Raw genomic sequence first — 25,701 nt, 5'->3', positions numbered from 1 at the left:
GCGTGTGTGTTCTAAAAATAAAGTTCATTTCTGCTTGATAAGTGGCTCATGAATTCTGCCCAGCAAGACTGCAGCACTTGGATGCAGTTTCTACTCTTAAAAATATTTAATATTCATTTGTTTTTAAGTCTTAGGTGGACACAATATCTTTCTTACATTCCCATGGTGCTGAGGATGAAACACAGGGCCTTCGGCATGCTAGGCGAGCGCTCTACCACTGAGTCACAACCCCAGTCGCCAAAATGTGTTTTCATTGATCTGCTCTCCACGGTTTCCTCAATGCTTCCTTACCACGTGGTTATGATTTGTTTTCATTCATCTCTCTAAACAATTTTCCCTAATGTGGGACTCTAGATCTTATTTCTTAAAGAGTAAAAAGTCCAGGGTAAATGCAAAGACATCCATCTGAGGACTAGCTGGAGAGTGATCAGAGTGACCCCAACAGCAAACGCCTGTGTTGGCCATCCCCACCCTGCAACCCAGGGCTGGATCAGCTTCCTCCTTACCTAGTGCATGTCCTGGGGAGGAGCAGGGGGCTTCCCGTGGTTGTTCTTCCCTACACATATCCACACAGGCGTTGCCTCCCTCTGCAGAAAAGAAATGACGTCCTTCAGAGTTGTCAAGGTACTCCCAAAGGGGAATTGTGGAGAAAAACTCAGCAAAAGTTTTGGAAGCTCCAGCCTCTCCTGAATGGGATGCATCCCCATCTGAAAACCTCCCTGGCAGTGCCTCTGGATCACCTGGCCCGTAGGTGGACACACCCCGGGCATCCTCACCAAGGTCGAGAACCAACTTCCGTTCATTTCCTCTCCTGCGCACCTCCTTCTCTCCCCCATTCCACAGCACATTGCTGTTTCTGCCCTTGTCTCTGACCCCTAGGTCTCCAGAGGCCTGTCTCTGGATGTGCTACTATCTCCTCCTTTGTCCCTGTCTGTGTTTGCTCCCTGCTTTTTACTGTCCTTCCCATCTCACATGGATGGGCAAGATGGAGGAGTGCAAGAGGAAACAGGGCACTCGTCCTTTACCAAGAGACTCAGGCCTGGAGAAGCAGGAATTCTAGGGTCAGAAAGAAGGTGTTGGTTCCAATGGGAAGGGTTCAGTTCCTGAAAGTCATGCAGTGGAGAACTCTGGAAGGATGAGCCAGCAAGACAGGCCTGCCCTATGACGTGCGTGCTGAGAGCCACAGCGGAGTCGGTATGGTCCCTGGCATTTTGCCAACAGTATTGGTTGACAGGTGAGGCATTACTATCCACCTAGGCCGCTACTTTGGAGTTCTAGTGCTACTTTGGAGTTCTTGTGGGGATTCCCGGAGATTCCCAGAGAGTTCCCATTGGTTTTGGAAGTGCAGGAGGAAGGATTTCCGGAGGGGATATTTCTGGTTGCTGGTTCCTGGAGGAGCCACGTGGCGGTTAGCAGATTTCCCAGGAGTGTGTGTGAAGTGTGCTGGTAGAGTTCAGAAATAAAGTTTGTTCCTGCTTCAGTGGCTCGTGATTTGTGCCCAGCCAGACTACGACACATGCACCTGGGAATCTTCTGTCATCAGAGAGCAGGACCATTACTCTCATTGTGTCCCTGGGCCACTCCTCCTCTGAAGACCTTCTTCTTAGACCTCCCTTTGGAGAGGACTCTCTTCCAAAAGTCATTGTGTACACTGAGACTCTTACTTCAGTGCTCAGCCTGCCACTTCTTTCTGCCCTCCCTTGGATGCAGTTTCTAATCTTCAAAATGTGTACTTTTTAAAATCTTCATGTATTTTTAAGTTTTAGGTGGACACAATACCTTTCTTACATTCCCATGGTGCTGAGGATGGAACCCAGTGCCTTGGGCATGGTAGGCAAGTGCTCTACCACTGAGCCACAACCCCAGCCCTCAAAATGTGTGTTTTCATTGATCAACGGTTTCCTCAATGCTTCCTTGCCACGTGGTTATGATTTGCTTTCATTCATCTCTCTAAACAATTTTCCCTAATTTGGCCCTGTACATCTTATTTCTTAAAGAGCAAAAAGTCCAGGGTGAATGCAAAGATTTCCATCTGAGGACTAGCTGGAGAGTGCTCAGCGTGACCCCAACAGCAAACACCTGTGTTGGCCATCCCCACCCTGCAACCCAGGGCTGGATCAGCTTCCTTCTTACCTGGTGCATGTCCTGGGGAGGAGCAGGGGGTTTCCTGTGGTTCTTCTTCCTCATGCATACCCACATAGGCATTGCCTCCCTCTGCAGAAAAGAAATGACGTCCTTCAGAGGTGTCAAGGTACCCCCAAAGGAGAATTGTGGAGAAATACTCAGCAAAGGTTTCGGAAGCTCCAGCCTCTCCCGGGTGGGACGAATCCCCATCTGAGACCCTCCTGGTCTGTGCTTCAGGATCACCTGGCCCGAGGAGAGGGGAGGGGGGATAGTAGAGGATAGGAAAGGTAGCAGAATGCAACAGTTACTAACATGGCATTATGTAAAAATGTGGATGTGTAACCGATGTGATTCTGCAATCTATATTTGGGTAAAAATGGGAGTTCATAACCCACTTGAATCTAATGTATGAAATATGATATGTCTAGAGCTTTGTAATGTTTTGAACAACCAAAAAAAAAAAAAAAGGATCACCTGGCCCATAGGTGGACACACCCTGGGCTTCCTCTTCAAGGCCAAGAACCATCTTCCTGTTCATTTTTTCTCCCGCGCACCTGCTTCTCTCCCTCATTCCACAGCACATTGCTGTCTCTGCCCTTGTCTCTGACCCCCAGGTCTCCAGAGGCCTGACTCTGGATGTGCTACTGTCTCCTCTTTGTCCCTGTCTGTGTTTGCTCCCTGGTTTTTACTGTCCTCCCCATCTCACTTGGATGGGCAAGATGGAGGAGTGCAAGAGGAAACAGGGCACTCGTCCTTTACCAAGAGACTCAGGCCTGGAGAGGCAGGAATTCTAGTGTCAGAAAGAAGGTGTTGGTTCCAATGGGAAGGGTTCAGTTCCTGAAAGTCATCCAGTGGAGAACTAGGAAGGATGAGCTGGCAAGACACGCCTGCCATATGACGTGCACCTGGGAATCTTCTGTCATCGGAGAGCAGGTGACATTGCTGGAGAGAGGACCATTACTCTCAGCGTGTCCCTGGGCCACTACTCCTGTGAAGACCTTCTTCTTAGACCTCCCTCTGGAGAGGACCCTCTTCCGCAAGTCACTGTGTACACTGTGACTCTTACTTCAGTGCTCAGCCTGCCACTTCTTTCTGCCCTCCCTTGGATGCAGTTTCCACTCTTCAAAATATGTACTTTTTAAATATTCATTTATTTTTATGTTTTAGGTGGACACAATATCTTTCTTACATTCCCATGGTGGTGAGGATGGAACCCAATGCCTTGGGCATGCTAGGTAAGTGCTCTACCACTGAACCACAACCCCAGCCCCCAAAATGTGTGTTTTGATTTATCTGCTCTCCAAGGTTTCCTCAATGCTTCCTTGCAATGTGGTTATGATTTGTTTCATTCATCTCTCTAAACAATTTTCCCTAATTTTGGTCTCTAGATCTCATATCTTAAAGAGCATTAAGTCCAGGGTGAATGCAAAGATTTCCATCTGAGGACTAGCTGGAGAGTGCTCAGCATGAAGCCAACAGCAAACGCCTGTGTTGGCCCTCCCCACCCTGCAACCCAGGACTGGATCAGCTTCCTCCTTACCTGGTGCATGTCCTGGGGAGGAGCAGGGGGCTTCCTGTGGTTCTTCTTCCTCATGCATATCCACATAGGCATTGCCTCCCTCTGCAGAAAGAAATGATGTCCTTCAGAGGTGTCAAGGTACCCCCATAGGAGAATTATGGAGAAAGACTCAGCAAGGGTTTCGGAAGCTGCAGCCTCTCCTGGGTGGGACGAATCCCCATCTGAGACCCTCCTGGTCTGTGCTTCAGAGGAATTTTGGAGAAAAGCTCAGCAAAGTTGTGGGAAGCTCCATCCTCTCCTGGGTGGGGCCTCCCTCTTGGTCTCTCACTTCCTCCTTTTCCACCTGTGTTTCTTTTACCGTGACCTCCTGGATGCCTGGATTATTTCTATGATTTTCTATATTTGCCTCATCTTGAAGCTCTCTTCTCCCAGGTTGACAAAAGCCCTTTCGTTTTCACAAGATCCAGAACACCAGGGACCCTGCCCTCATCAAATGCTCCCCAACACGAGTTTCTTAAATTGCAAGACTTCTACTGCTGCCAAAACACAGGTCCATGCGCCTTGTGTTTCCAGAAGGAGCTGAAGCCATGTCCCCTCCTCACCTGTCACGACCTGCTGATACTTGGGTTTGGGGTGCACTTTGTTCTATCACCCTGGCACTTGTTCCTTGGTGCTCAGCTTTACTTTGACACTCATTGCCCTAAGTCCTCAGCACAGGGGCCGTCTCCCCTCAGGACGTCCCAGGCTTTATCCCTTATCTCTCGAAGTTTTGAAACAAAAGAAGATGGATACAATTCCACCTCACCTTTGCAAAAATGAAGAGGAGACAGGCAGGAAGGGGCGCGGAGATGTGTTCCACACAGACTAGAAAGCAGAGATCTATTGAGGTCACTGGGAACCCATGTCCTCGGGGCCCTGTTCCTCACCTGCTTGCGGAGGAAAAGCCTCCTGTGGTTCTCCTCCTCCTCTGGGAGTCTCAAGGGGAGTTTGGGGATCGAAGGGCTCTGTAAAGAACAAGGAAATGATGAACCTGGGGGGACGTGGCCTGAAAACACCCCAGTGTGCTGGCACCACCTGTGAGGGGCACCACAGGCTAAGGGCCTCCGTCGGAATCCACCTCTTTCCCGTCTCAACGACTCTCCTCCCCTCTCCCTCTGGCTGTGTGGTTCTACCCACTCATCCTCTCTCCTTCCCAGCTGTGGTTCTCTTCAACTGTCAGACTGCTCTTCCTCTGGCTCCTCCCATCTCTTGTTTCTTTATATTTTCTTTTGGGGACACTATATCTTGTCCTGTTGTCTGGTCAGCTGTCTGGTGCTGGACCTCAGCTCTCCTAGTGGGTGGCTCCAGTCCTGTGCTCTCTGCACTTAGAATTTTCTCCCCCTCCCACCAACATTATTTTACTTTTTCTTCAAAGTCTTTTTTTTTTAATATGTCTATTTTTAAGTTGTGGATGAACCTTCATTTTTATTTACTTATTTTTATGTGGTTCTGAGAATCGAACCCAGTGCCTCACACGTGCTAGGAAAGCGCTCTGCCGCTGAGCCAAAACCCCACCCCTATTTATTTATTCTTATTGATACATGCATACATAAAATTTTTACATGCAATGGGGTAGCAGGCAGTGTTCAAGGCAGGTATACACTGCATCATGTTTCAGCCAAGTTAAACAGATTTATCTCCCCCAGACATTTATCATTTCTTTATGGTGAAACCTTTCAAACAACTTTCTTCTAGCTTTTTGAACTGCACTGTGCATTGTAATGACGGTTAGCACACGGGGCACGGTCACACCAGAGCTTCTTGTTCCTATTTAACTGCAACTTATTTAACTGTACAGTCTCACACGGGGCCCTGGTCCATTCTGGAACCGGAGCTTCCTCTTTCTATTCTGACTGCATGACAGGCCCCTGACACCCAGTACCATCCCAGGATGCTGTGCCTGCTCTTCTTCTTCTACCCCACCCTTACAAAAATAACCTGCACACATGTCTGTGCCTGATTTTTCCATCTGTAAGAGAGAGGCTTCAACGGTATGCATGCCTACGTCTGAAGCTTTTGTGAGGGGAAAGGGGGGTCTTGCATGACTCAGCTCTCTGATGGGGATTGTCAGAAATCCCACCCAGCTTCTCTCCACCCCTTGTTCTCATTCTCGTTTTCACCCCTTCCATTTGTCTCTGCCTCTTCTCCTTCCTCCTCTGGCCTTGCTGATGAGGTCCACTGGGACCACCCTTCTCTGGCTTCGTTTCTTTCCCGTGTTCGTTCCCAGTTCCTTTCTTCCCTGATGCTGGGCTTTGTGCTCTTTCCCCATCTCTCATCCTATTGCTCTCTAGAACTAGGGATGAGAAAAGACGTCTCGGAGATGGTCATGCCACCTCACAGGATTTCACCAGATTTGGGAGCAGGATGGAGGGTGGGAGGGGCCAAGAAGATGCGTCCAGGTGCAAGGCTAAGCATGTGCAGAGGCTCAGAGGGGAAGGGGGAACCGGAAAATCAAAATCACTCCAGAAGTCCCATTCACCCTGAAGTAAGAGCAGGAGAGGCAGACATGAAGCTGGAGATTTGGGGAGGAAAATGGATTTAGCCTTTATGACAGCAAGAAGTCATTGGCCTCAAGCAGGAAAGCAAGGTTATGCCAACTCACATTTTTCTTAGAGTCCTCTCAAGGGATTCCACAAAATGCATGTGATGGGGCAAGACAGGAGGGGAAATCTGAGCCTGGAAGTCGTTTCTATAATCTCAGAGAGAAGGGGGAAATGTTGACTAGGGTTTCTGTGTTGGTGATGGAAAGCAATGACTGGTGGGAGGTATGTGAAAGGTAGAATCAACCAAACTGGATGGTCTAAGTTGAGGGAGAGGGACCAGTCTTTAAGAACTGCCAGGTTGACAATGGAGAAATAGCGTGCTGACAGCGAACTCCCAGACACGAGGCAGGTCCGGTCGGTGTCAGGAAGGGTTGCAGGTGCGATTTTAGTTATGTCTCATACTGAGGCTCCTGAAAAGCATCTAAATGCAGACGACTCTCAGATTATCTGCATGAATGAATTCAGGCTCACGGATGAAGGAGGCTGGAAGACAAGCCAGGAGATGTGTCTTGGGATCATTCGCTTGTAGGCGGGAGTAGATAAGGACGCCTGGGGAAGGCCCATTGCCTCTGAATGTATTGTGTCACGTTAATAGCTGAAAACTCTCTGCTAAAGTGATCATCCTTGTGCCAGAAGTTCTGTCCAGTGACTTTCAAGCCCCAAGATGTCTCCAACTGTCTTTTATGGTGTGCAATGTTCCCTTTCTGCTGACTTTTCATTCATTCATTCCCCATTACCATAGACAGCAGGCGCCCTCCCCCTCAGGCCCTGTCTTAGCAGTCTCCCCCTCTGGTTCTCCCTTAGTATGACTTTCTCCACCTTGGAAACGCTGCACCTTGTTGGATGAGTGAGCTTATCTCCTGGGGAAATGAAACTTAAATATAAACATTCACCTTCAGTCTTTCTGTCTTATCTTTCTCCCATGTCATCAAAGGCCTCATCTTTTTGCCATTGACACTGGAGCAGAGACCCTTCCCCTTACCAGGTCCACTTCAAAAGTCTTTCACAAGAATTTTTTACATTGCAGTTGTACTCATTATGTCCAAGTTCCTGGCACAACCACAGAAAGTAGAGTGGAAATTATCTCCTTCCCTGACAACGTGCACTCCAACATGGTGACAGATGAGTTGCATGACTGCTTAGGTAAAATTGGCAATCACTTGGGAATTTATTTAATGGTTCTGTCTGCATTTTCCATTCTCCCTCTCTTCATGTTCTATACACAAGAAAACCTCACCAAGTCTGAACTCCTCCTCCTTATGTGTTTGTGCCTTCTTACAAAAGCAGCCAAAATCTGGGCCTGGTTTGTCTGCCTGTACACAGGGGGTGTAAGGAGAGTGAATGGATGAATTGATAGATGGATGGATGGTGAATGGATGAATGGATGGATAGATGGATGGATGGATTGGTGGATGGATGGATGGATTAGTGGATGGATGGATTGGTGGATGGATGGATGGATGAATGGATGGATGGATAAATGGATGAATGGATTGGTGGATGGATGGATGGATGGATGGATTAGTGGATGGATGGATTGGTGGATGGATGGATTGGTGGATGGATGGATGAATGGATGGATGGATGAATGGATGGATGGATTGGTGGATGGATGGATGGATTAGTGGATGGATGGATTAGTGGATGGATGGATTAGTGGATGGATGGATTGGTGGATGGATGGGTGAATGGATGGATGGATTGATGGATGGATGGATTGGTGGATGGATGGATGAATGGATGGATGGATTAGTGGATGGATGGATTGGTGGATAGATGGATGGATTAGTTGATGGATGGATTAGTGGATGGATGGATGAGTGAATGGATGGATGGATTGGTGGATGGATGGACAGATGGATGAATGGGTAGGTGGATGGAAGCATAGAAAATAAAATGAAAGAATATATATGTATATTGACAGAAAAATAAAACTTTAGGTAACAGGTAATTTAAATTCTTATTACCTTCTCTATCATAAGGTAGTAACCTGGGCATGTCTTCTGATTCTCTTCCTTCATCCATTTGTAGAGAATATTTCTGGGGCACTGAGGAGAGAAACAGGAACGTGACTAGTAGCTGATGGTGACCTGGACACCTGCCTGGATGTGGTCATGCGAGGCTCTGATGTTCACAGTGCATCGCTGCTGGGGAGGAAGGTGTGTGGCACTAACCCAGTTCTATTTCACTTCCTTTAGCACTTTCTAGGCCCCCTGGCCCCTTCTCCTCCTCTCTACCTCTCCTTTTTCTGATTCTAACCCTGTTTTCACACACCACTGCATCTGTACCATGAAGCTATTTGTGGATCTCTTTGACTCACCTTCCTGTTTTTGACTTGTACCATCTCTCTGAATTTCTCTCTCTCTTCCTCCGTGATAGTCTTACCTCTTGGCACAATTATCTCCGTGTTTATTCTTTGAACTCCCTTCCATCTTGTCCCCCTATATTCTGTATGTCATTGTTCCTAACACTTCCTAGCAAGTAAGTTTAAAATGATTCCTTTCTTCTCCATCTGCCTCCTGCTAGTCATCACTCAACACATCCTGACATTTCAGTCAAGGACAGACCTCATGTGTGACAATGATTCCTGGTGACACTGCAGCTATCCTCAGCTGTAAGTACACTTTCTGATGTTCATACAAGAAAGAAATCACCTAAAATCACATTTCTCACAATATATCCCCATCATTAATGACACCTGACTGCATTTATATTCTCTATTTGTTTAGATTAAAAAGGGGCTACTGGCGGGGCTGGGGTTGTGGCTCAGTGGTAAAGCACTTGCCTGGCATATGTGAGGCCCTGGGTTCAATCCTCAGCACCACATATAAACAAATAAATAAATGAAATGAAAGATACGTTTACAACTAAAAAATATATTTTTTAAAAAAGGGGGGGGGCTACTGGGGAAACTCCATTTGGTGCCCGTAGTCTACATGTCTATTACTCTCTGTCCTTGGGTTCTCCACTCAGAAGCCCCTTCCCCAGCTTGCCTCCCACACACCTGGGAACAAAGCCACAGGTGAACACAGGAGTGGGTTTGTGCGAGGGAGAGATGGGGGGAGGATGGAGATGTCCCTTTCATACAGATAGACAAACACATCGGTGAGTTAGTCGGTGATTTAAATCATAATTACCTGCCCCGACACCTGGATGCTGTCTGTCTGTGATTTCAGCCTCGCCTCCACTCCAACTCCAGAGAGCCTGGCACTCACGGAAAACTGAAGAAAAACAGGGAAATGACTAACCAGACCCAGAGAGGAGGGAGGAGCCCGGGCCTCGGTGCCGACTCTGGTGTTCAGTGCACAGGTGAGCTTCTCCAAGGGCCCCACCCAAGGTCCCCCAGAGCCTCACTCTCCCCGTTTCCCTTGCTCTTGTTCCTGTGCCTTCCTTCTCCTCACTTCCTGCCACATGCTATTGCTTCCACGCCACGAGGAACCACAGCCCTGGGTCCCTGCCCCGCCCTGCTCCTTGGTCCTCTTGATCCTGCTGTGTCTCGGCTTTTCCTCTGGGTTCTCTTCTTTCAGAGCCCTGGCATCCCACCTGGCAGGTTCCACCCGATTGTCTCTGCTTTCCCCGTCTGGGGACTGAATCCTCTTTTGAATGAGAGGCTCTCTGTGCCAGGCCCTGATCCACTCCCTGGACACCTGCAGAGCCCTGGATCTCCCTGCAACCTCTGCTCAGGGATCCCAGCCACCCAGCCCTCACCAGCTTTACACAGACTCCGTCACCGTGAGTCATCAGGGATGCGGAGCTTGACAACCCTGACCTGTAACTCGGGAGACCTGGGCACAGGGGCCAGGGAGGGGGCTCCCTGTAGTCCATGGAGAGTGTGATGGTTTGAATCTAAGTGTCCCCCAAGGCTGCTGTGTGTGGAAGACTTGATCACCAGCTGTGGTGCTATTGGAAGGTGGTAGAACCTTTAGGAGGTGGGGCCTAGTGGAAGGAAGTTAGGTCAGTGGGGGCATGACCATGGATGGCCCTTCTCTCTCTCTCTCTCTCTCTCTCTCTCTCTCTCTCTCTCTCTCTCTCTCTTTCTCCTTCCCAGCCACCCTGTGGTAAGCAGCTCTTTGCTCGCTAATAAACTCCCCACCATAATGTTCTGCCCTACCAAAGGCCAAAGGCACAGTGCTAAGCAACCATGGACTAAAAACTTGAGCCAAATAATAATAATAATCTTTTTTTCTATTTAAGTTGTTTATCTCAGGTATTTTGTCACAGTGACAGGAAAGCTAACACAGAGAAGATCAGAGCCCACAGAGACATGCACAGTTCTCTCTGCAACTTTGAACTGGAAGGATACTGGGTACAAAACAGAATATTGACTTAAAATCAGTACCTGGGTATTCAATATCCTTTATCCCTTTCTTAGAGTTGGATATATCATTGTATGGAAATGAGGTAGCTCTTATTTTAAATCAAGGTATAGTTCCCACAAACCAACACATTCCATTCTTCATACTGACTTCTGATTTGTTTCCTACTTAAAAATCCTTCATTGCTTTTCTTATTTCCAAACAAAACAAAATTTAAAATTCCTCAGCACAGGGTGTATCAGGCCCTCCAAAACCGGCTTCCAAACCCACCCTCCATGATGCAGTCTCCTGGTTCTGAAAGTGTTCCCTCCCTGCCACACACTGAAGCTCTCACCAGCTGTTCCTTGTGACTTCTCTCCCAGGAGAAGCAGGTGGCATAGGACTGTGTGTCTTTTGGCATCAGAGAGGGCTTCCTCCTTCCTAAGGAAGGGCATGGCTCATGCCTCCCCCTCTGTTTCACAGCCCCCAAGTCAGTCCCAGGGTTACTGGGCCTGAGTGAGCTCCGTGAGGACACAGGGCAGGTTGGTGTCTTCCCCGTTGTGTCCATGCCGTGGTTCCTCAGCAAGAGGGAATGACGGGTGACTGGACTTGAACCCCAAACCCCACTGAGAGCTTTTGTTACCATTTAGGAAGCTTCTGGAAATCTCCACCAAGTCTGGGTAGGCCGTCAGATTGGTGCGGCTGAACAGTTCGTCCAGAAGCGACAGGCTGAAGGTCCTCTCCAGCTCACTGAGGACGGTGTACACCACTGCGTTCACGGGGACCAGGTTTCTACAGGCTTCTTGAAGATGCTGGAAAACGTGGAATGAGAATCCTGTCACTGTGGATTTGTGGATTACCGAAGACTCTTAGGTGGGTGCCTAGACCGTTCCTCCTCTCGTGAATTGCAAGTATTTTGCATGTTTGGAGACTTCTTACATAAAAATAGTCTCTTGGCTTTGGGACCCTGACTCGCTGAGAGTTGAGAGGAGAGCCGTTTTGAAGAATAAAAGTGTGTCCAAAGTCAAATGTTGTATGGGGCTCTAAGAGCCAGATTGCGGGGGGTGGGGGGTGTCCTATAGACCATGAGAAGATGTTCTGGCGATTGGACAATGACCGCTGCTCTGCCCCCAGGACTGGACTGGCCCGAAAGCCTCCTAGAAACCAGGGATCACCCTCTCCTAGTGTGATCCTAGCCAAATGACAAGGAACGATTCTAAGACAAAGAGGCAGCTTGTCCTCAGCATCCCCAGGGAGACCCAGTGCTAACCCTAACCTGGAGCTCCAGAAATGTCTAAAGAACAGAAAATGACTTGGACAGAGAACGGCAAGCGTCTGTTTCCAAATTTATTCTAAAGTTGCCCTGTGAGTTGCAAAAATCTCATGCTCCAGGGTTAAAAGAGGGCCTGCAATGAAGCAGTGCTGGGGTCCCTTAATCTACCTTTAGTTTGCGTTAGTATTTGCATAAAGTACCTAAGATGCTCTGCACTAGGAAGTATTCCTGCTCCCCAGCCTGCCCTCTCCCATCACCTCCCCACTAACAGTTACTGCAGAAAAAGCAATATTTTCTGTGATGCCTGCTTCTCCCACTGCCTCCCGACAGGATGGCAAAGGTCCCCATTGCCACCCGAAGTCTGACATCATGCAGTGTGGGGCTGGTTTCCGGTCCTGAGGAAATTCCCCTGACTTACGTCGAACATCTGCTCAGAGATGAAGGCGCGGTCTCGGAGGCTCATGAGGAAAGGAAACAGCTTGGTTATTGCACTCGCAATCTCCACCTTGTTTTCTTTGAAATGCCTGAAAAGGTGTTCATGCAAAAACTGCTCCTCTCTGTTCTCGAACTCCATCCTGGGGAGCTCTGTGGCCACCCTACGAAACAAAGATACGACAGATACTGAGCTTCCAAGAGGCTGGTGATGACTTTAGACATGCAGGAAGGTCAGTTGAGAGCCAATGTGTGGAATAAGGGATCGTGCGGGAAGACCAGAACGAATGCACTTATTTTAGGGAACGATCCAGGGTGCAAAGGAAGAAAACAGGAATCTGAGGAAAGACCTGTACACGGCAAAAGGACTCACCCTGTTCTAACCAACACCAAGCTAAGCTCTTTAGGAAAGCATCAAATTGATTAATATTAAGATCTTCCCTGGTATTGACGTGATACTGTGCTGGTTGATTTCACATGTCAACTTGTGGGCGGGGGCTGTTTTAAAATAAGATGAGCATTTAAATTGGTGAATTAGGAGTAAGACTGTTTGCCTTCCATGATGTGGGTGGGCCTTGTCCAATCGAAGACCTAAATAGAACAAAAAGACCAAGTGAGAGAAACCAAAACTGCATCTGCCTGCTACCCACACCACAGAGTCTGGGCTTGCCCACCTTCATGACTGTGAGGGCCGGCTCCTTGCCATAAATCCCTTCCCTCTATATACACATCGCTTCTGTTGCGCATAGAACTCTAATACAGCGTGTGTGTGTGTGTGTGTGTGTGTGTGAGTGTGTGTGTAAAGTTACAGACAAGAGAATTTTTTTTAATGAAGTATCACAGAACCTAACACTGAAAGGCAAGTCTTGTTAATCAACAACCGAGAGAGAGAGAGAGAGAGAGAGAGAGAGAGAGAGAGAGAGAGAGAGAGAAATAGATCAGAAAGATGTAAAGGAACTGCACCTCTCCCATCTCTAACTTCTGAAAGATTCTGCGTCCTCAAACTGGTTCAAAGATTCTTATCTGGTGAAGTTTGAACAGTCACAAGATATCAGTATACTTCTCTGGTCCAATTTGGAGACTTGTACAAATATTCAAAATGAAGACACATTATTCTGTATCCCACCTGCCTGTGGAGGTGATGTAATGGAGACCTCTAAGACGGCTGGATTTCAGACAGTAAGACCACGCCCGGAAAAAGTAATTTTTGAACTCGGAAAGGCTGTAACTCTGAATCTCACTTGGTAACTTGTTCCCCTTATGTGAAATTTCTTTCTTTGTTCTTCTTCTTCTTTTTTTTTTTTTAGTTGTTGATGGACCTTTATTTTATTTATTTTTATGTGATGCTAAGGATCGAACCCACTGCCTCACACATGCCAGGCAAGTGCTCTACCACGGAGCCACAGTCCAGCCCACATGCAATTTCTTAACAGAGTTCCCTGTATTTCTAATTGATATAAAGGCTTGTACGGTCTTTTTTTTTTTTTTTTTTAATTCCACCATAAGAAGGTACTTCAAACATGACTAGGATAGAATAGTATCCTATTTCTCTGTTGAAAAAAGAAGACTTCTGGTTAAAGATGGTTGATTGAACACAATTGTTTTTCTCCTCTTTGCTACAGTGTCCCCTAAGATAACAGTCAAAGAATTAAAATCACAATGACAAAGAGGGAAATGAGACAAGAAATTAAAGTCTGAAAGAGAAAAAGTGTCAGCAGAGCCCCAATTGCTATGTGGGTGGAGGATGCTCCTCTCTGGTCAGAAAAGGGTCCGAGTGTCCTGTGGACTCCTGGAGAGGTCCCCCATCCTGATCATTGGTGTTGGTGGAAACCCACATGAAGGACTAGAACCAAGATGAGCAAAGGACAGACTTACCCCAGCAGAAACAGAGATGTGGCAGAAAACAAAATTCTAAAAACCAGAACTGTCACACAGACAAGAGAAGACCTTGTGCCCACAGAGCCATGCAGGAAACAAATATCCAGAAAGTAAGACGGAGGGCCTGGAAATTTGAAATGATAGTTGACTTTTTTTAAAAAAGATAACTAGAATGGCTTTAAATGGGTTGGGGAGGGAGTTTCCCTGAACAAAGGGAGAATGCCCTAAAGGGAGAAATTAAAAGTAATTTCGAAACCTTAAATGTCAAAGACAGTTATGAAATTCTACAGACCTAGATGTAGAAGAAAATGGCAAAAAATGTTACACCCTGATCCGTTATTCATGTAGGAAGACAAAATCGATATTTAGCTGTGCCAGGACCACCTGCAATCTCCACCTTGTTTTCTTTGAAATGTCTGAAAATGTGTTTGTGCAAATCCATTCACGCCCCTTTCTGCGGCTCACCCATTTCACAATGTACTTTCCTCCCAGGAAAAGAAAGATTCACCCCTCTGCCCTGCTCCAGTGACGGTGTCTCTGGCAGCAGAGTTCAGGCCAGGCTCTGGTTAGACCCTCTCTGGTCCTCTACCAGGGTGGCAGCCATTCCAGATGGTGTGATGCATTAGCCAGAAGCAGAGTCTAGCGGGAGGGTCCTCAGGAGCAGAGGCAACGGGAGGCCCCACTGAGATCTGAGAGTCATTTGTTCCTGTTATTTACTCAACTCTTACTGACAAACTGGGGCAAGCGGTAGATAGAGCACCCTGAGGTTCATAGCCAGTATTGCAAAAACAGAAAAAGAATCTAAAGGAATTTGAGAAGCACTATTCTAGAAATAAAGGCTATGTACTGCATATAATAATAAAATTATAAGAATTTCAATCTTAAGGTTATATGAAAAAAATTTGAGTGAGTACTAGTAAAAAATTGAGTGAAATGAATTTAAATGATATTGTTTCACATTTGATACTATAGACCAACTAGAGATATAGAGAGAATTAACTAGAAAACTCAAGAGTAACCAATAGAGTCAAAATGAGACTACAAAGCTTACAAAATAATGAAAAACTGCACCTGTTGTTTTCTCTAATGCAGAAAACAAAAGAGACATAAGTTATAAGAAAGACCAAAAAAATTCATAGGAAAATATATCATTTAAAACAGATTAATTTCCATCTTAAAGTATAAATGATCAAAATAGAATCTAACTACAAGAAATACAACAAAGATTAGGGAACATTAAAAATGTTAACAGTCAAAAGCTGAGCAAGTTCTACTGGGCAAATGCAAAAAAGATTTTTAAAAGATAGACATTTCTGTCATGATTGCTAAAAACAATTTCACTTCCAATTTTTAACTCCTCTAGTACATAAAAAAAGAACAAAGATGTGCAGAATGTGTTTCAAAAATTAGCAAGATTGACTTATAAATAACTCTTGATCCCAAACACTTATGAACATACCATGTTTCTTGCACTGAATTAATTTCCATAAACACTAATAATGAGAAAGTTTCCAGGTTACATGTTCTGACTATAAGATAATACTACGATAAAACCAAAATTTTAAAACAAAAAAAAAAGTTTGTTAAGAGACATATCTAAACGTAACAGAGATCTGAAAGTTCACTAGACTGCTGGTTTCGGCTCTGACTGCAAAAACCTTGGAAATCATCACTCCTCTCCTACAACAAGAAGAAAGCAACTGAAAATCAAGGGCTTTTCTTGTATCTATGAAAGAACTGAGGTCTCAGGGGAAAACTGCCAACCCCAAATCTGGAGAGACAGGTAAATCTCAGCCAAGGTGAGCCACCTGGGGCAGAAGCCACCACAGCCATAGACAGGGGACATCTAAATCGTAAGTTTGGTGAATTGCCAGAAGCTGAGTGTGGAGGGAGAAATTCCTGGGGGCCAGAGTCTTAGGGCAGCCCCCAGCTTTTTGTGGCGCTTCCCTCCAAGAGCACCACCAGGTTCTCAGTGTAAAGAAAACTCCCCTGCATTTCTGTCAAGGGAGAGGGAAAAGAAAAAAAATTGTTAAAATTGTTAAATAACCAGGCTTTATGGTCCTAGGGGTAGGGCTGCTGTACATCCAGCCCCTTAGCCTTGTCTCTCCTAAATGGGATGGGAAAGTGGAATAACTAAGAACACTTGTACGAGTTATAGTCCAGGGATACAGTCCTACTAAATTGTTTGTTGAGGGCCACAGCCAAGTCAGGATGATGCATGGCATTTTTGCCAGAAGTAGTGGTTGAGAGGTGATGCTAGCGAGCCATTAAGATGATGACTTTTGAGTTCTGGCGGAGTTCCCATTCAGTTCTGCTTGAGCTCTCGAGGGGATTCCCGGAGAGTTCCCATTGGTTGGGGAAGTGCCGGAGGAGGGATTTTCCGGTTGCTGGTTCATGGGGAGGCAGCGTGGCGTTCGGGGGAGTTCCCGGGAGCGCGTGTGGAGTGTGCTGGTGGAGTTCAGAAATAAAGTTTGTTCCTGCTTCAGTGGCTCATGATTTGTGCCCAGCCAGACTGCGGCATTTGGTGGCCCGTACGGGGAACGCCTGAAGCTCAGAGGTAAGTGAAATTGCTCGCCCCTGAGGGAAGGCGAGAGAATGGGTGACCATTTCAAAAAACAATGTGTTCTTGTTTTGATTTGTTTCAAGCTGCCTATCCCTAGAACTTTCTCAGGCAAACTGGGAAAAATGTTTGGCTCAAGGTTTGAAGTTGTTCGCCCCTGAGGAAGAGATAGAAATAGACCACAAATGCACATGTCAAGAAAATAGGAAAACTGATACAACGATTTTTTGTTCCATTTTTGTTTCATTCTGTTTCAGTTTTGTTTTGTGTTATCTTGTTGGCTTGTGTTATCTTTATAGTAGATTAGAAATTAGTAAAAAACAAACTGAAAGAGTGTTAAGTAAATTGTTAGAGGTCCAGACTATGGTAGAAAACATGTTAGATCAAGCAAAAGAGAAAGTCTCTCAAGCTAGTCAGATAGAGGAAGAAAATTTAAAGAAAGAAAGCTTAGAGGAGATATAGCTATCGGGGGGACGCTACAACAGGAGGCTGCTACTAACTCTGTTCTATCACCAGAGGCATAATTCAACCAACAGCTCCACCTATGGAGACAGCTGAGTGGCCCTCAACCCCCGTAGTTGATAGATGGGATCCTGAGACAGGACCTCAAAGATTAGCATGCCCTGTACTTGAGCAGGCAAGAGGGCAGCGAATCCACCGTGCTTTAGATTTTAAAACAGTGAAGCAGTTAAAGGAGGCTGTAACAACCTATGGTCCCCAAGCATCCTTCACTGTAAGCATGGTCCTGGCCCGCTAGCGTCACCTCTCAACCACTACTTCTGGCAAAAATGCCATGCGCCATCCCGACTCGGCTGTGGCCCTCAACAATTGTTGAGATGGAATCACAAGATAACAGATGACACCTTCTCTTTCTATCCAAGGGCTCCAGTATGGACTAAAGCTGAGATGAGGTACAGACTGTTTAAGAAAAGACTTAACAACAGCATACTACAGGGACACAGCCACATCCATGTTTACAGCAGCACAATTCACAATAGCTGAACTGTGGAGCCAACCCAGAAGCCCTTCAGTAGATGAATGGATAGGGAAACTTTTATATATATATATATATATATATATATATATATATATATATATATATATATATATATATATATATATAATGGAACATTACTCATCATTAAAAGAGAATAAAACCATGTAATTTGCAGGTAAATGGATGAAATTGAAGAATATAATGCTAAGTGAAGCAAGCCAATCCCAAAAAACCAAACGTCAAATGTTTTCTTTGATATGAGGATGCTGACTCATAATGGCGATGGTGGCTGAGCATGGGAGGAACTTTAGAGAGGGCAAAGGGGAAGGAGGGGGAAGGAGGGGACAAGGGGGTAGGAATGATAGTGGAATGAGTTAGACATTGTTACCCTTAGTACAGGTATGAAGACATGAATGGTGTGGAAATACTTTTTGTACAATCAGTGACTTGAAAAATTGTGCTCTATATGTGTAATATGAAATGAATTGCATTCTGCCATCATGTATAACAAATTAGAATAAATAAATAATTTAATTTTAATAAAAAGAAAAAGCTCTTGGGAAATCCACAGAAAACAGAGGAAACAAGAACAAGAACTCCAGAGGAATTTGAAATCTCTGCCATATACAGGGAGAACCAACATTCAATAGAGCCCATCATCCAACCCAATGTGTTGGGGACCGTGAATCAAGTCAAGATGGCGCCTGGCAGAGAATTGTGGTCCCCAACACCGATGGGCATGAAACCTCACATTAATGGTTCATTTACCTGGATTTCTATGACTGAATTCATTGTGTCTGATATTTTTTGGAAAAATAAAAGATAAAATATGCTGAATGTTTTATCATGTTATTTAAGAAAACAGGCTATTTAAGAAAAAATAGTCTGAAGAGACACAGCAACCATCAAAATCAGACTCAGTTATGAGAGACTTTCAAATTATTAGGTAGGGATGTAACATAATGATTGTAGCTGATATGTCAAGGGTCTAAAGGAAAAAGCAGACAAGTGCAAGAATAAGTGGTGGAGAAAGCAGACAGAGGAAAACTCAAAAAATAATGAACAGTGAAATGCTAGAAATCAAAACCACTGTAACAAAGTGAGGAATTCTTTTGGTGGGTTTATATGGCCAACGAAAGAATCAGTGGGTTGAACTACATCCACAGAAATGTTTCAAATCGAAATGCAAGGAGGAAAATGAGAAAGGAAAAACAGAATCCAATACCCAAGACGGCTGGGTTGATGCCAAGAGATATTATTGGAATATCAGAGGAGAAGAAAGAGAGAGTAGAGCAGAGGACACACTTGAAGTGATAATGGTGAAGAATTCTGTGTCTAATATTAATGAGACAAAAAAAAAAAAAAGATTCAGGGGCTGGGGCTGGGGCTGAGTGCTTGCTTAGCGTGGGTGAGGCACTGAGTCCTATTCTCAGCACCACGTAAAAATAAATAAATAAAGGTCCATCAACAACTAAAAAAAAAAATAAAAGATTCAGGAAGCTCAGCAAACATCAAATAATTTCCACCTAGATGTACCATTCGCAAACTGCAGGAAGCCGAAGACAGAACATGTTGGAAGCAGCCAGAGGGGGAAAGCCCTTATCCATGGAGGGACAGGACTAAAAGTAACACCTGACTTCTCTTTAGTAACTAATACTGGAGTCCTAGGCTGGGGAGCCCTCATTCTTGGGGTTCCAACAGACCAGGTGCAGTTCCTCACGCTGGACACCAAGCAGGAAATGGTGGGGAAAGGGAAAAGGAAGTCATTCAGTTTGGCCTGGCTGGGAGGGACAGGGGAAGCCCAGCGTCCTCAGCCCTGTCTTTGGGGACTGGCAAGAGCGCTAGGATCATACAGGAGAGGGACGAGAGTGCGGGGTGAAGACATGTGCCTGGTCAAGTCGTCCTGGTCAGACCGTGCCTGGTTGCTGTCATCTCAGTGTGAGCCATGAGGAGCCTTGTCACTCAGTGACCGAAAGCTGCTGCTGCCTGCCAGAAGTTTCAACCCTTGCCATGATGCATGCTTCCTTCTTTCTCTTTCTCTTTCTACCTCCCCCTTCCCCTCCCCATCCCCCCTCCCTCCTCCTCTCCCACTCCCCCTCCCTCCCCCTCTCCCTCCTTCCTCCTCCTCCTCCTCCTCCTCCTCCTCCTCCTCCTCCTCCTCCTCCTCCTCCTCCTCTCCTTCTTCTTTTTGTCTGTACTCAGGATAGAACCCAGTGGTGCTCTACCACTGAGCTCCACTCTCAGCCCCTCTTATTTTATTTTGAGACAGGATGTGGCGAGAGAGAGTGACTCAGAGGGGAAAAAAAATTAAGTGAGAAAGGCAAGACGGAATTAATTACACAATGACTGAGTCCAGCTTAGGTGCAAGGTCTTTAGGTGCTGGTCCAGTGGTCTGGAACAAGGTGTTGTACGGGTGGCAGTTGACATCACGCCCCTGCAAATCTTGAAACTATCTTCATCTCTCTTTTCTTGCTGCCTTCAGCCTTGAAGGCAGGGGATCACCAACTTTAACAAACATTCTTTAAATGATTAATAGGTCCACCAGCAGACTTGATCAGGAATCTGACCCAAAGTTCATGCTAGCAAAGGAGAGAGGCCAAAGGAGGGCAGAGAGACCAAGTTTGACCCTGCCTCAGTTACCCACTGGACATCCATGAGCCCAGCTGAACAGTTAGCGCTTTAGCAAGAATACCCTCAAAGTCCCTGTTACAAAATGACATAACTCAAAAGGGGAGAAAAATGTTTATAGTGATAAAAAAAAGAAAAGCACCAATCTAGACTTCCATTACCTGTGAAAGTAACTTGGCCAGTGACAGAGAAATGAAGAAACAGAAACTGGGGGAATTTGTTGCCACGTGATCTATCTTGCAAGTAATATTAAGAGAAACTCTTCATAAAGAAGAAATGTGAGATGAGTTAGAAACTCAGATCTACTTAAAGTAGAGAGCATCAGAAAAGGAATAAAAGCTGATACAAGTAATTGTTTTTCCTATTTTAACATGACCTAAGAAACAGTGATTTGTTCAAGTAAATAACAGCAAAAGTCGACTGGATGATTCTAATGTGTGGGTAAGTGAAATAACTGGGAGCAACGTCCAAAAAGGATCATAAGAAGTTTGTAATTTCAAGTGGGCATGATTAGTGTAAAAATGTATTGCAAGTGTAAGGGTAGACATAATTGAAACAATCTTGTTGGAAGGTAGTATCTATTAAATTCTAACTAACTTTTTATACACAATCTATATGTTAAAATATTCATCAAAAATCCACTTATCAAAGAGCAACTAGGGATGAGTTTAAGGCAAATGTAACTAATATTCATTTCTTCTCATAAGATAAAGGATGGTAAAGGTCCTAAGCAGAAGCAAAACATCTTGGTATGATTTCACACTTATAGAAAAGTTGCAAATAATGACTTTTTTAAGTATATTTTCTAATTTCTGTTTGTCTATAGATTCTTTTTTCCTGAATCATTGGCAAATAGGTTGCACCTATCATTCATTCTTTTCCCTCGATATTTCTGTATTTCCTAACAAAGTAGCATTAAAACATGCGAGGCATAAAGAAGAATGAAATGTTGGCATTTGCCAGTAAATGGATGGAATTGAAGACTGTTATGCTAAGTAAAATAAGCCAACCCCAAAAAACCAAAGGTCAAATGTTCTCTCTGCTATGCGGATACCAACACATGATAAGGGGCAGAGGCAGGTAGAAGTTCATTGGATTCGACAAAGGAGAATGAAGGGAAGGGAGTGGGGATGGGAATAGGAAAGACAGTAGAATGAATCAGACATAACTTTCCTACGTTCATACATGAATACACCATCAGTGTAAGTCCACATCATGTACAACCACAAGAATGAGAGGTTATACTCCACATATGTGTTATATGTCAAAATATACTCTACTGTCATGTATATCTAAAAAGAACAAATTAAAAAAAAGTTTAAATGCAAGGCAAAAATTGATTGAAGACAGTGAGAAATAGACAAACCCACTACTGTTGGAGATGTCAATATTTCTCAGTAGGTGAAAATCAGTGAGGATGCAGTTGACTGGAACAGCAGTAGCAATGAACTTGATCTAAGTGACACTTATGTAATATTCCATTCAGTGACAGCAGAATACACACACTCTTTAAGTTCACATGGAACATTTTCCAAGATTTGCCATATTCTGAGCCACAAATCACACCTTAGCAAATTTAAAAGGATAGAAATCATAAAAAGTATGCTATTTGACTACAATGGAATTAAACTAGAAAGCAATAACAGAAAGACAGCTAGAAAATCCCAAACTATTTAGAGATTTAAAAACACAGTTCTAAGAGTCAAAGGAAAAGTCTCAAAATAAGTTTTAAAATATTCTGAACTTAATCCCAGTAGCTCAGGAGGCTGAGACAGGAGGATTGTGAGTTCAAAGCCAGCCTCAGCAATGGTGAGGCACTAAGCAATTCAGTGAGACCCTGTCTCTAAATAAAATTCAAAATGGGTCTGGGGATGTGGGTTAGTGGTTGAGTACCCCCGAGTTCAATCCCTGGTACCAAATAAATTAATTAATTAAATATTTTTAACTAAATGAAAATAAGAACTTAACTATCAACATTTATGGAATGCAGTAAAGACATGCTTAGAAGGAAATGTACAGCATTGAATACATATATTAGGAAGGAAGAGCCTGGTATGGTGGCACATACCTGGAATCCCAGCAACTTGAAAGGCTAAAGTAGGAGGATTGCAAGTTCAAGGCCAACCGGGGCAATTTAGAGAGTCCCTGTTTCAAAATAAAATAAAAAGGGCTGTAAATGTAGCTCAGTGGTGGAGCACCTCCCGGAATGAAGGAGGCCCTAGGTTCAATCCTCAGTACTGCAAAAAGAAAAGAAGATCTCAATCAATAATCTATGCTTCCACCTGAGGAAATTGAAGGAAAAAAAAAGAGCAACTGAAGCTTAATGCAAGCAGAAGAAAACAAGCAATAAAAATTAACATAGAAATTAATGAAATTGAAGTTGGGAAAAGTGACACACACACACCTATAATCCCAGCGACTCAGGAGGCTGAGCCAAGAGGATTACAAATTCAAGCCAGCGTCAGCAATTTAGCAAGGACCTGTCTCAAAATTAAAAAATAAAAAGGGCTGGGGAGGTAGTTCAGCAGTAAAGCACCCCTGAGTTCAATCCCCGGTGCCAAAAGAAAAAAGAAAAAAAAGAAAGGAAGGAAGGAAGGAAGGAAGGAAGGAAGGAAGGAAGGAAGGAAGGAAGGAAGGAAGGAAGGAAGGAAGGAAAAATTAATGAAGTTGAAATAAGAAGGCACTAGAGAAATCCAATGAAACCAATGATCAATAAAATTGTAAACCTTGAGCCAGGCTTACAAAGAAAAACTAAACAAAACAAAACAAAACAAAACAAAAACCCACAAATTACTAAAGCCAGAAATAAAAGAAGAGTCATCACTATGAGTCCTATAGACATTAAAAGGATTTAAAAAATACTATGGGAAATCCTCCGCCTATAGATTCGATAACAGGAGAAGTGAACGAATTCCTGAAGTCATGAACTACCAAAACTCACAAAGGAGTGTTAGACCATATGAACAGGATTCTGTCTATTAAATAAATCGAATCAGTAATGAATAGCCCTCTAAAAGAGAAATTCTAGTCCCAGATATTATCACTACAGGATTCTATCAAATATTTAAAGAGGAAATGATTTTTTTTTCCTTGTGGTTTCACAGTGTCAGAAGTACCTTGGCAGAGAGTCCCAGTTAGAGGATTTTCCATATACTTTTACACTGCTTTAGTTTCTATCAACAAGACTATATTACTGTATTTGTCTTGTGTGATTAAAAGATCATTTTTATCCTTCTCCAGCCAGACGTGTAACAGAGTCTCGTTAAAAACAACAACAAGCAACACTCTCCCCACCTACTCCCATTGGTTGTTGGGGCTCATCGACTTCTGATTCCCCCAATCAAGGGTTTAAAGATCCTGCACGGACTCCAAGGGCTCATGGCCACCCAGAGCAGAACTGTCCCCCAACTTTGCAGGCTAGAAAAAGCTGAACAACAAATAGGCATTTAATTTGGATTCTAATTTTTCTAAAAAGACTTTTTTTGTAGGGGACAGAGTTGTCTGTTGGGTGGGGATAAGGAAAGCTGAGGCAGATGAAAGTGCAGAGGTCACAAGGAACCTTTAGGAGGGACCTTGAAGTTCTAGCAGCCCCAGCCCAGCCATGTGACTTTGAGTGGCTTTTAGTTCCCCCAAGAGCCAACCCACTGCCATCAACATCTGCTTTCCTAGGTTTTATCTCTTGTGGTCTTGTTCTCTTGTCGACCTGTGGAATGGGCTGGGGAGACATACGTAACAAATGCAGAGGTGACCTTATCACATACCAGGGCAAGGAGAGGAGGCTGGGACTTACCTGAAACTGAGACTCTGGGTCCACGTCTGCCGTCCCTACTGCTGGCCCCTGGGCCGTGCGCTTGGCTTAGCCGCAGCCGGGTTAGGTTTCCACTACCTCTGTGCCATCCCAGAGATCAAAGGAGAACCCTACCAATTGGTCAACCCCTCCATCCCTTGGGGTTTGCGTCAAAAGGGGAAGAGAAAAGTGAAATTGCCCAACGGTGTGGAGTGGCTGCACCAAGCACCAATACTCTAGCCTGTGCCCTGGAGAGGAGGAACGGGCCAACCCAGGAGTTCCTGAAAGACAGGGTGGGAAAGTCCATTCAACTACCAGGGACCACTGTTGTCCTGAGATGAGGTGGCATGATTCACATGGGGGAAGCAAATGCCATGTTTGCCCCTTCCGCTTGCCACGGTGGCTGGGAAAGTGAAGCCTTGAGAATGTTCTCTCAGGCCTGTGCCTGGCCAGTCACCTTGGCCAGCCTGGACTGGAGGAGTCAGACTTAGTTATTGGAGGTAGAGACTCGTGGCATTAGAAAGCTCTCAGCCTCTCTGGAGAGCACCCAGAGGTAGGAAAAGACTCTTCCCACTCCTCCAACCAAAGGCAGATGCAGAGAATTGGAGCAGAGGCCAAAGCGGAATTCTAAGTTGCTTGTATGTACGGGCACTTCACAACCGCAGCCAGGGTGCCTGGGAACATCAGCTTCAGCCATTTCATCAGAACGCGGAGGAGAGCCTCCTGGATGGAGGCTCAGAGCTGAGATGATCTAGACCTTCAAAGACAAGGAGATGCGGGAAGACAGGGCACACATCTGTTTATGCAGGGGGTGGGGAGGGTTCTTCTGTTTGTTTATTTGTTTTTTTTACTATACCTGACCCTCATTCTGAAAAGGATCTGAAACAACTCTCAAAAACAACTACATGGATATAAAGTTGAAAGACAAAGAAATTGGAGCAAAATTCAAATGAAATAAATAAGCAAAAGCAGAAATCCAGGTAGAACAATGGGTCTGAGACGGGGGCAAATGGGAGACGGAAGGTGCCTGCAGGACGGGGCTTGAGACAGCGTGGGCAGAACCGTCTCTTTACCTCCCTGTGACTGTGGGACCAAGAGACCCCGGCCTGCCTCCTTGCTCCCACCCAGATTTAGGCCAAGTCAGTGGTAATCCCTACAGGCAAGTTGAAGCTCTCATTTGGCCTGGAAGATTCCTCTCCATGTGGCTGAGAGCGCCAGAATCCACACATGGAACCAGGAGTCAGCACAGTCAGAACCTGCGACTTTAGGCAAAGCCTGCCGAATTCCAGTTGGTGAACACAAACAGGGTGCTCACTTCCTTTCATGTCCAGCTATGTCAGGTGACAATCCCAGAGAGACCACATAATCTTTAAAGGTGCCTTGCTCACAATTCATACCCTGGTGCCCAACTTTTGAATCAGTCAGGATTTGGGATACAAGTAACCAAACTGATTCTGGCTAACTGGGGTAGAAAATCAACGTCTTAGAAGCATATTGGGTCACTCACAGAATTTATAAGCCACTGGAGGAGCAGGCCAAGAAGATAGGCAGTTCAGGAAGATCCCCAGCCATCTCTTTTCACAGGTGCACAGTGTGGGGCTGTTGATTCAGTGATGTTCTCTTTCC

General features: G+C 45.0%; 1 protein-coding gene across 1 annotated transcript in view; it reads right to left on the bottom strand.

The window, feature by feature from the left end:
- Sp140 (SP140 nuclear body protein) overlaps window positions 1–25,701 on the bottom strand; it is a 76,303-nt gene that overhangs the window by 48,583 nt on the left and 2,019 nt on the right. Inside the window, exons 2-13 of the mRNA XM_078018169.1 lie at window positions 25,583–25,700; window positions 24,079–24,356; window positions 22,357–22,433; window positions 12,599–12,816; window positions 12,212–12,389; window positions 11,164–11,332; window positions 9,363–9,446; window positions 8,193–8,273; window positions 4,570–4,647; window positions 3,665–3,745; window positions 2,134–2,214; window positions 507–587 (exon numbers count right to left, since the gene is read on the bottom strand). Coding sequence (XP_077874295.1) covers window positions 507–587; window positions 2,134–2,214; window positions 3,665–3,745; window positions 4,570–4,647; window positions 8,193–8,273; window positions 9,363–9,446; window positions 11,164–11,332; window positions 12,212–12,367 — 811 coding nt within the window. The 5' untranslated portion in view covers window positions 12,368–12,389; window positions 12,599–12,816; window positions 22,357–22,433; window positions 24,079–24,356; window positions 25,583–25,700. The remainder of the gene's footprint in view (window positions 1–506; window positions 588–2,133; window positions 2,215–3,664; window positions 3,746–4,569; window positions 4,648–8,192; window positions 8,274–9,362; window positions 9,447–11,163; window positions 11,333–12,211; window positions 12,390–12,598; window positions 12,817–22,356; window positions 22,434–24,078; window positions 24,357–25,582; window position 25,701) is intronic.

The sequence above is a fragment of the Ictidomys tridecemlineatus genome, chromosome 7 (assembly GCF_052094955.1).
Source record: "Ictidomys tridecemlineatus isolate mIctTri1 chromosome 7, mIctTri1.hap1, whole genome shotgun sequence".
In the NCBI taxonomy this organism is placed as follows: Eukaryota; Metazoa; Chordata; class Mammalia; order Rodentia; family Sciuridae; genus Ictidomys; species Ictidomys tridecemlineatus.
Note: the sequence above shows the minus strand (reverse complement) of the source record. Positions and strands in the feature narration are given on the sequence as shown.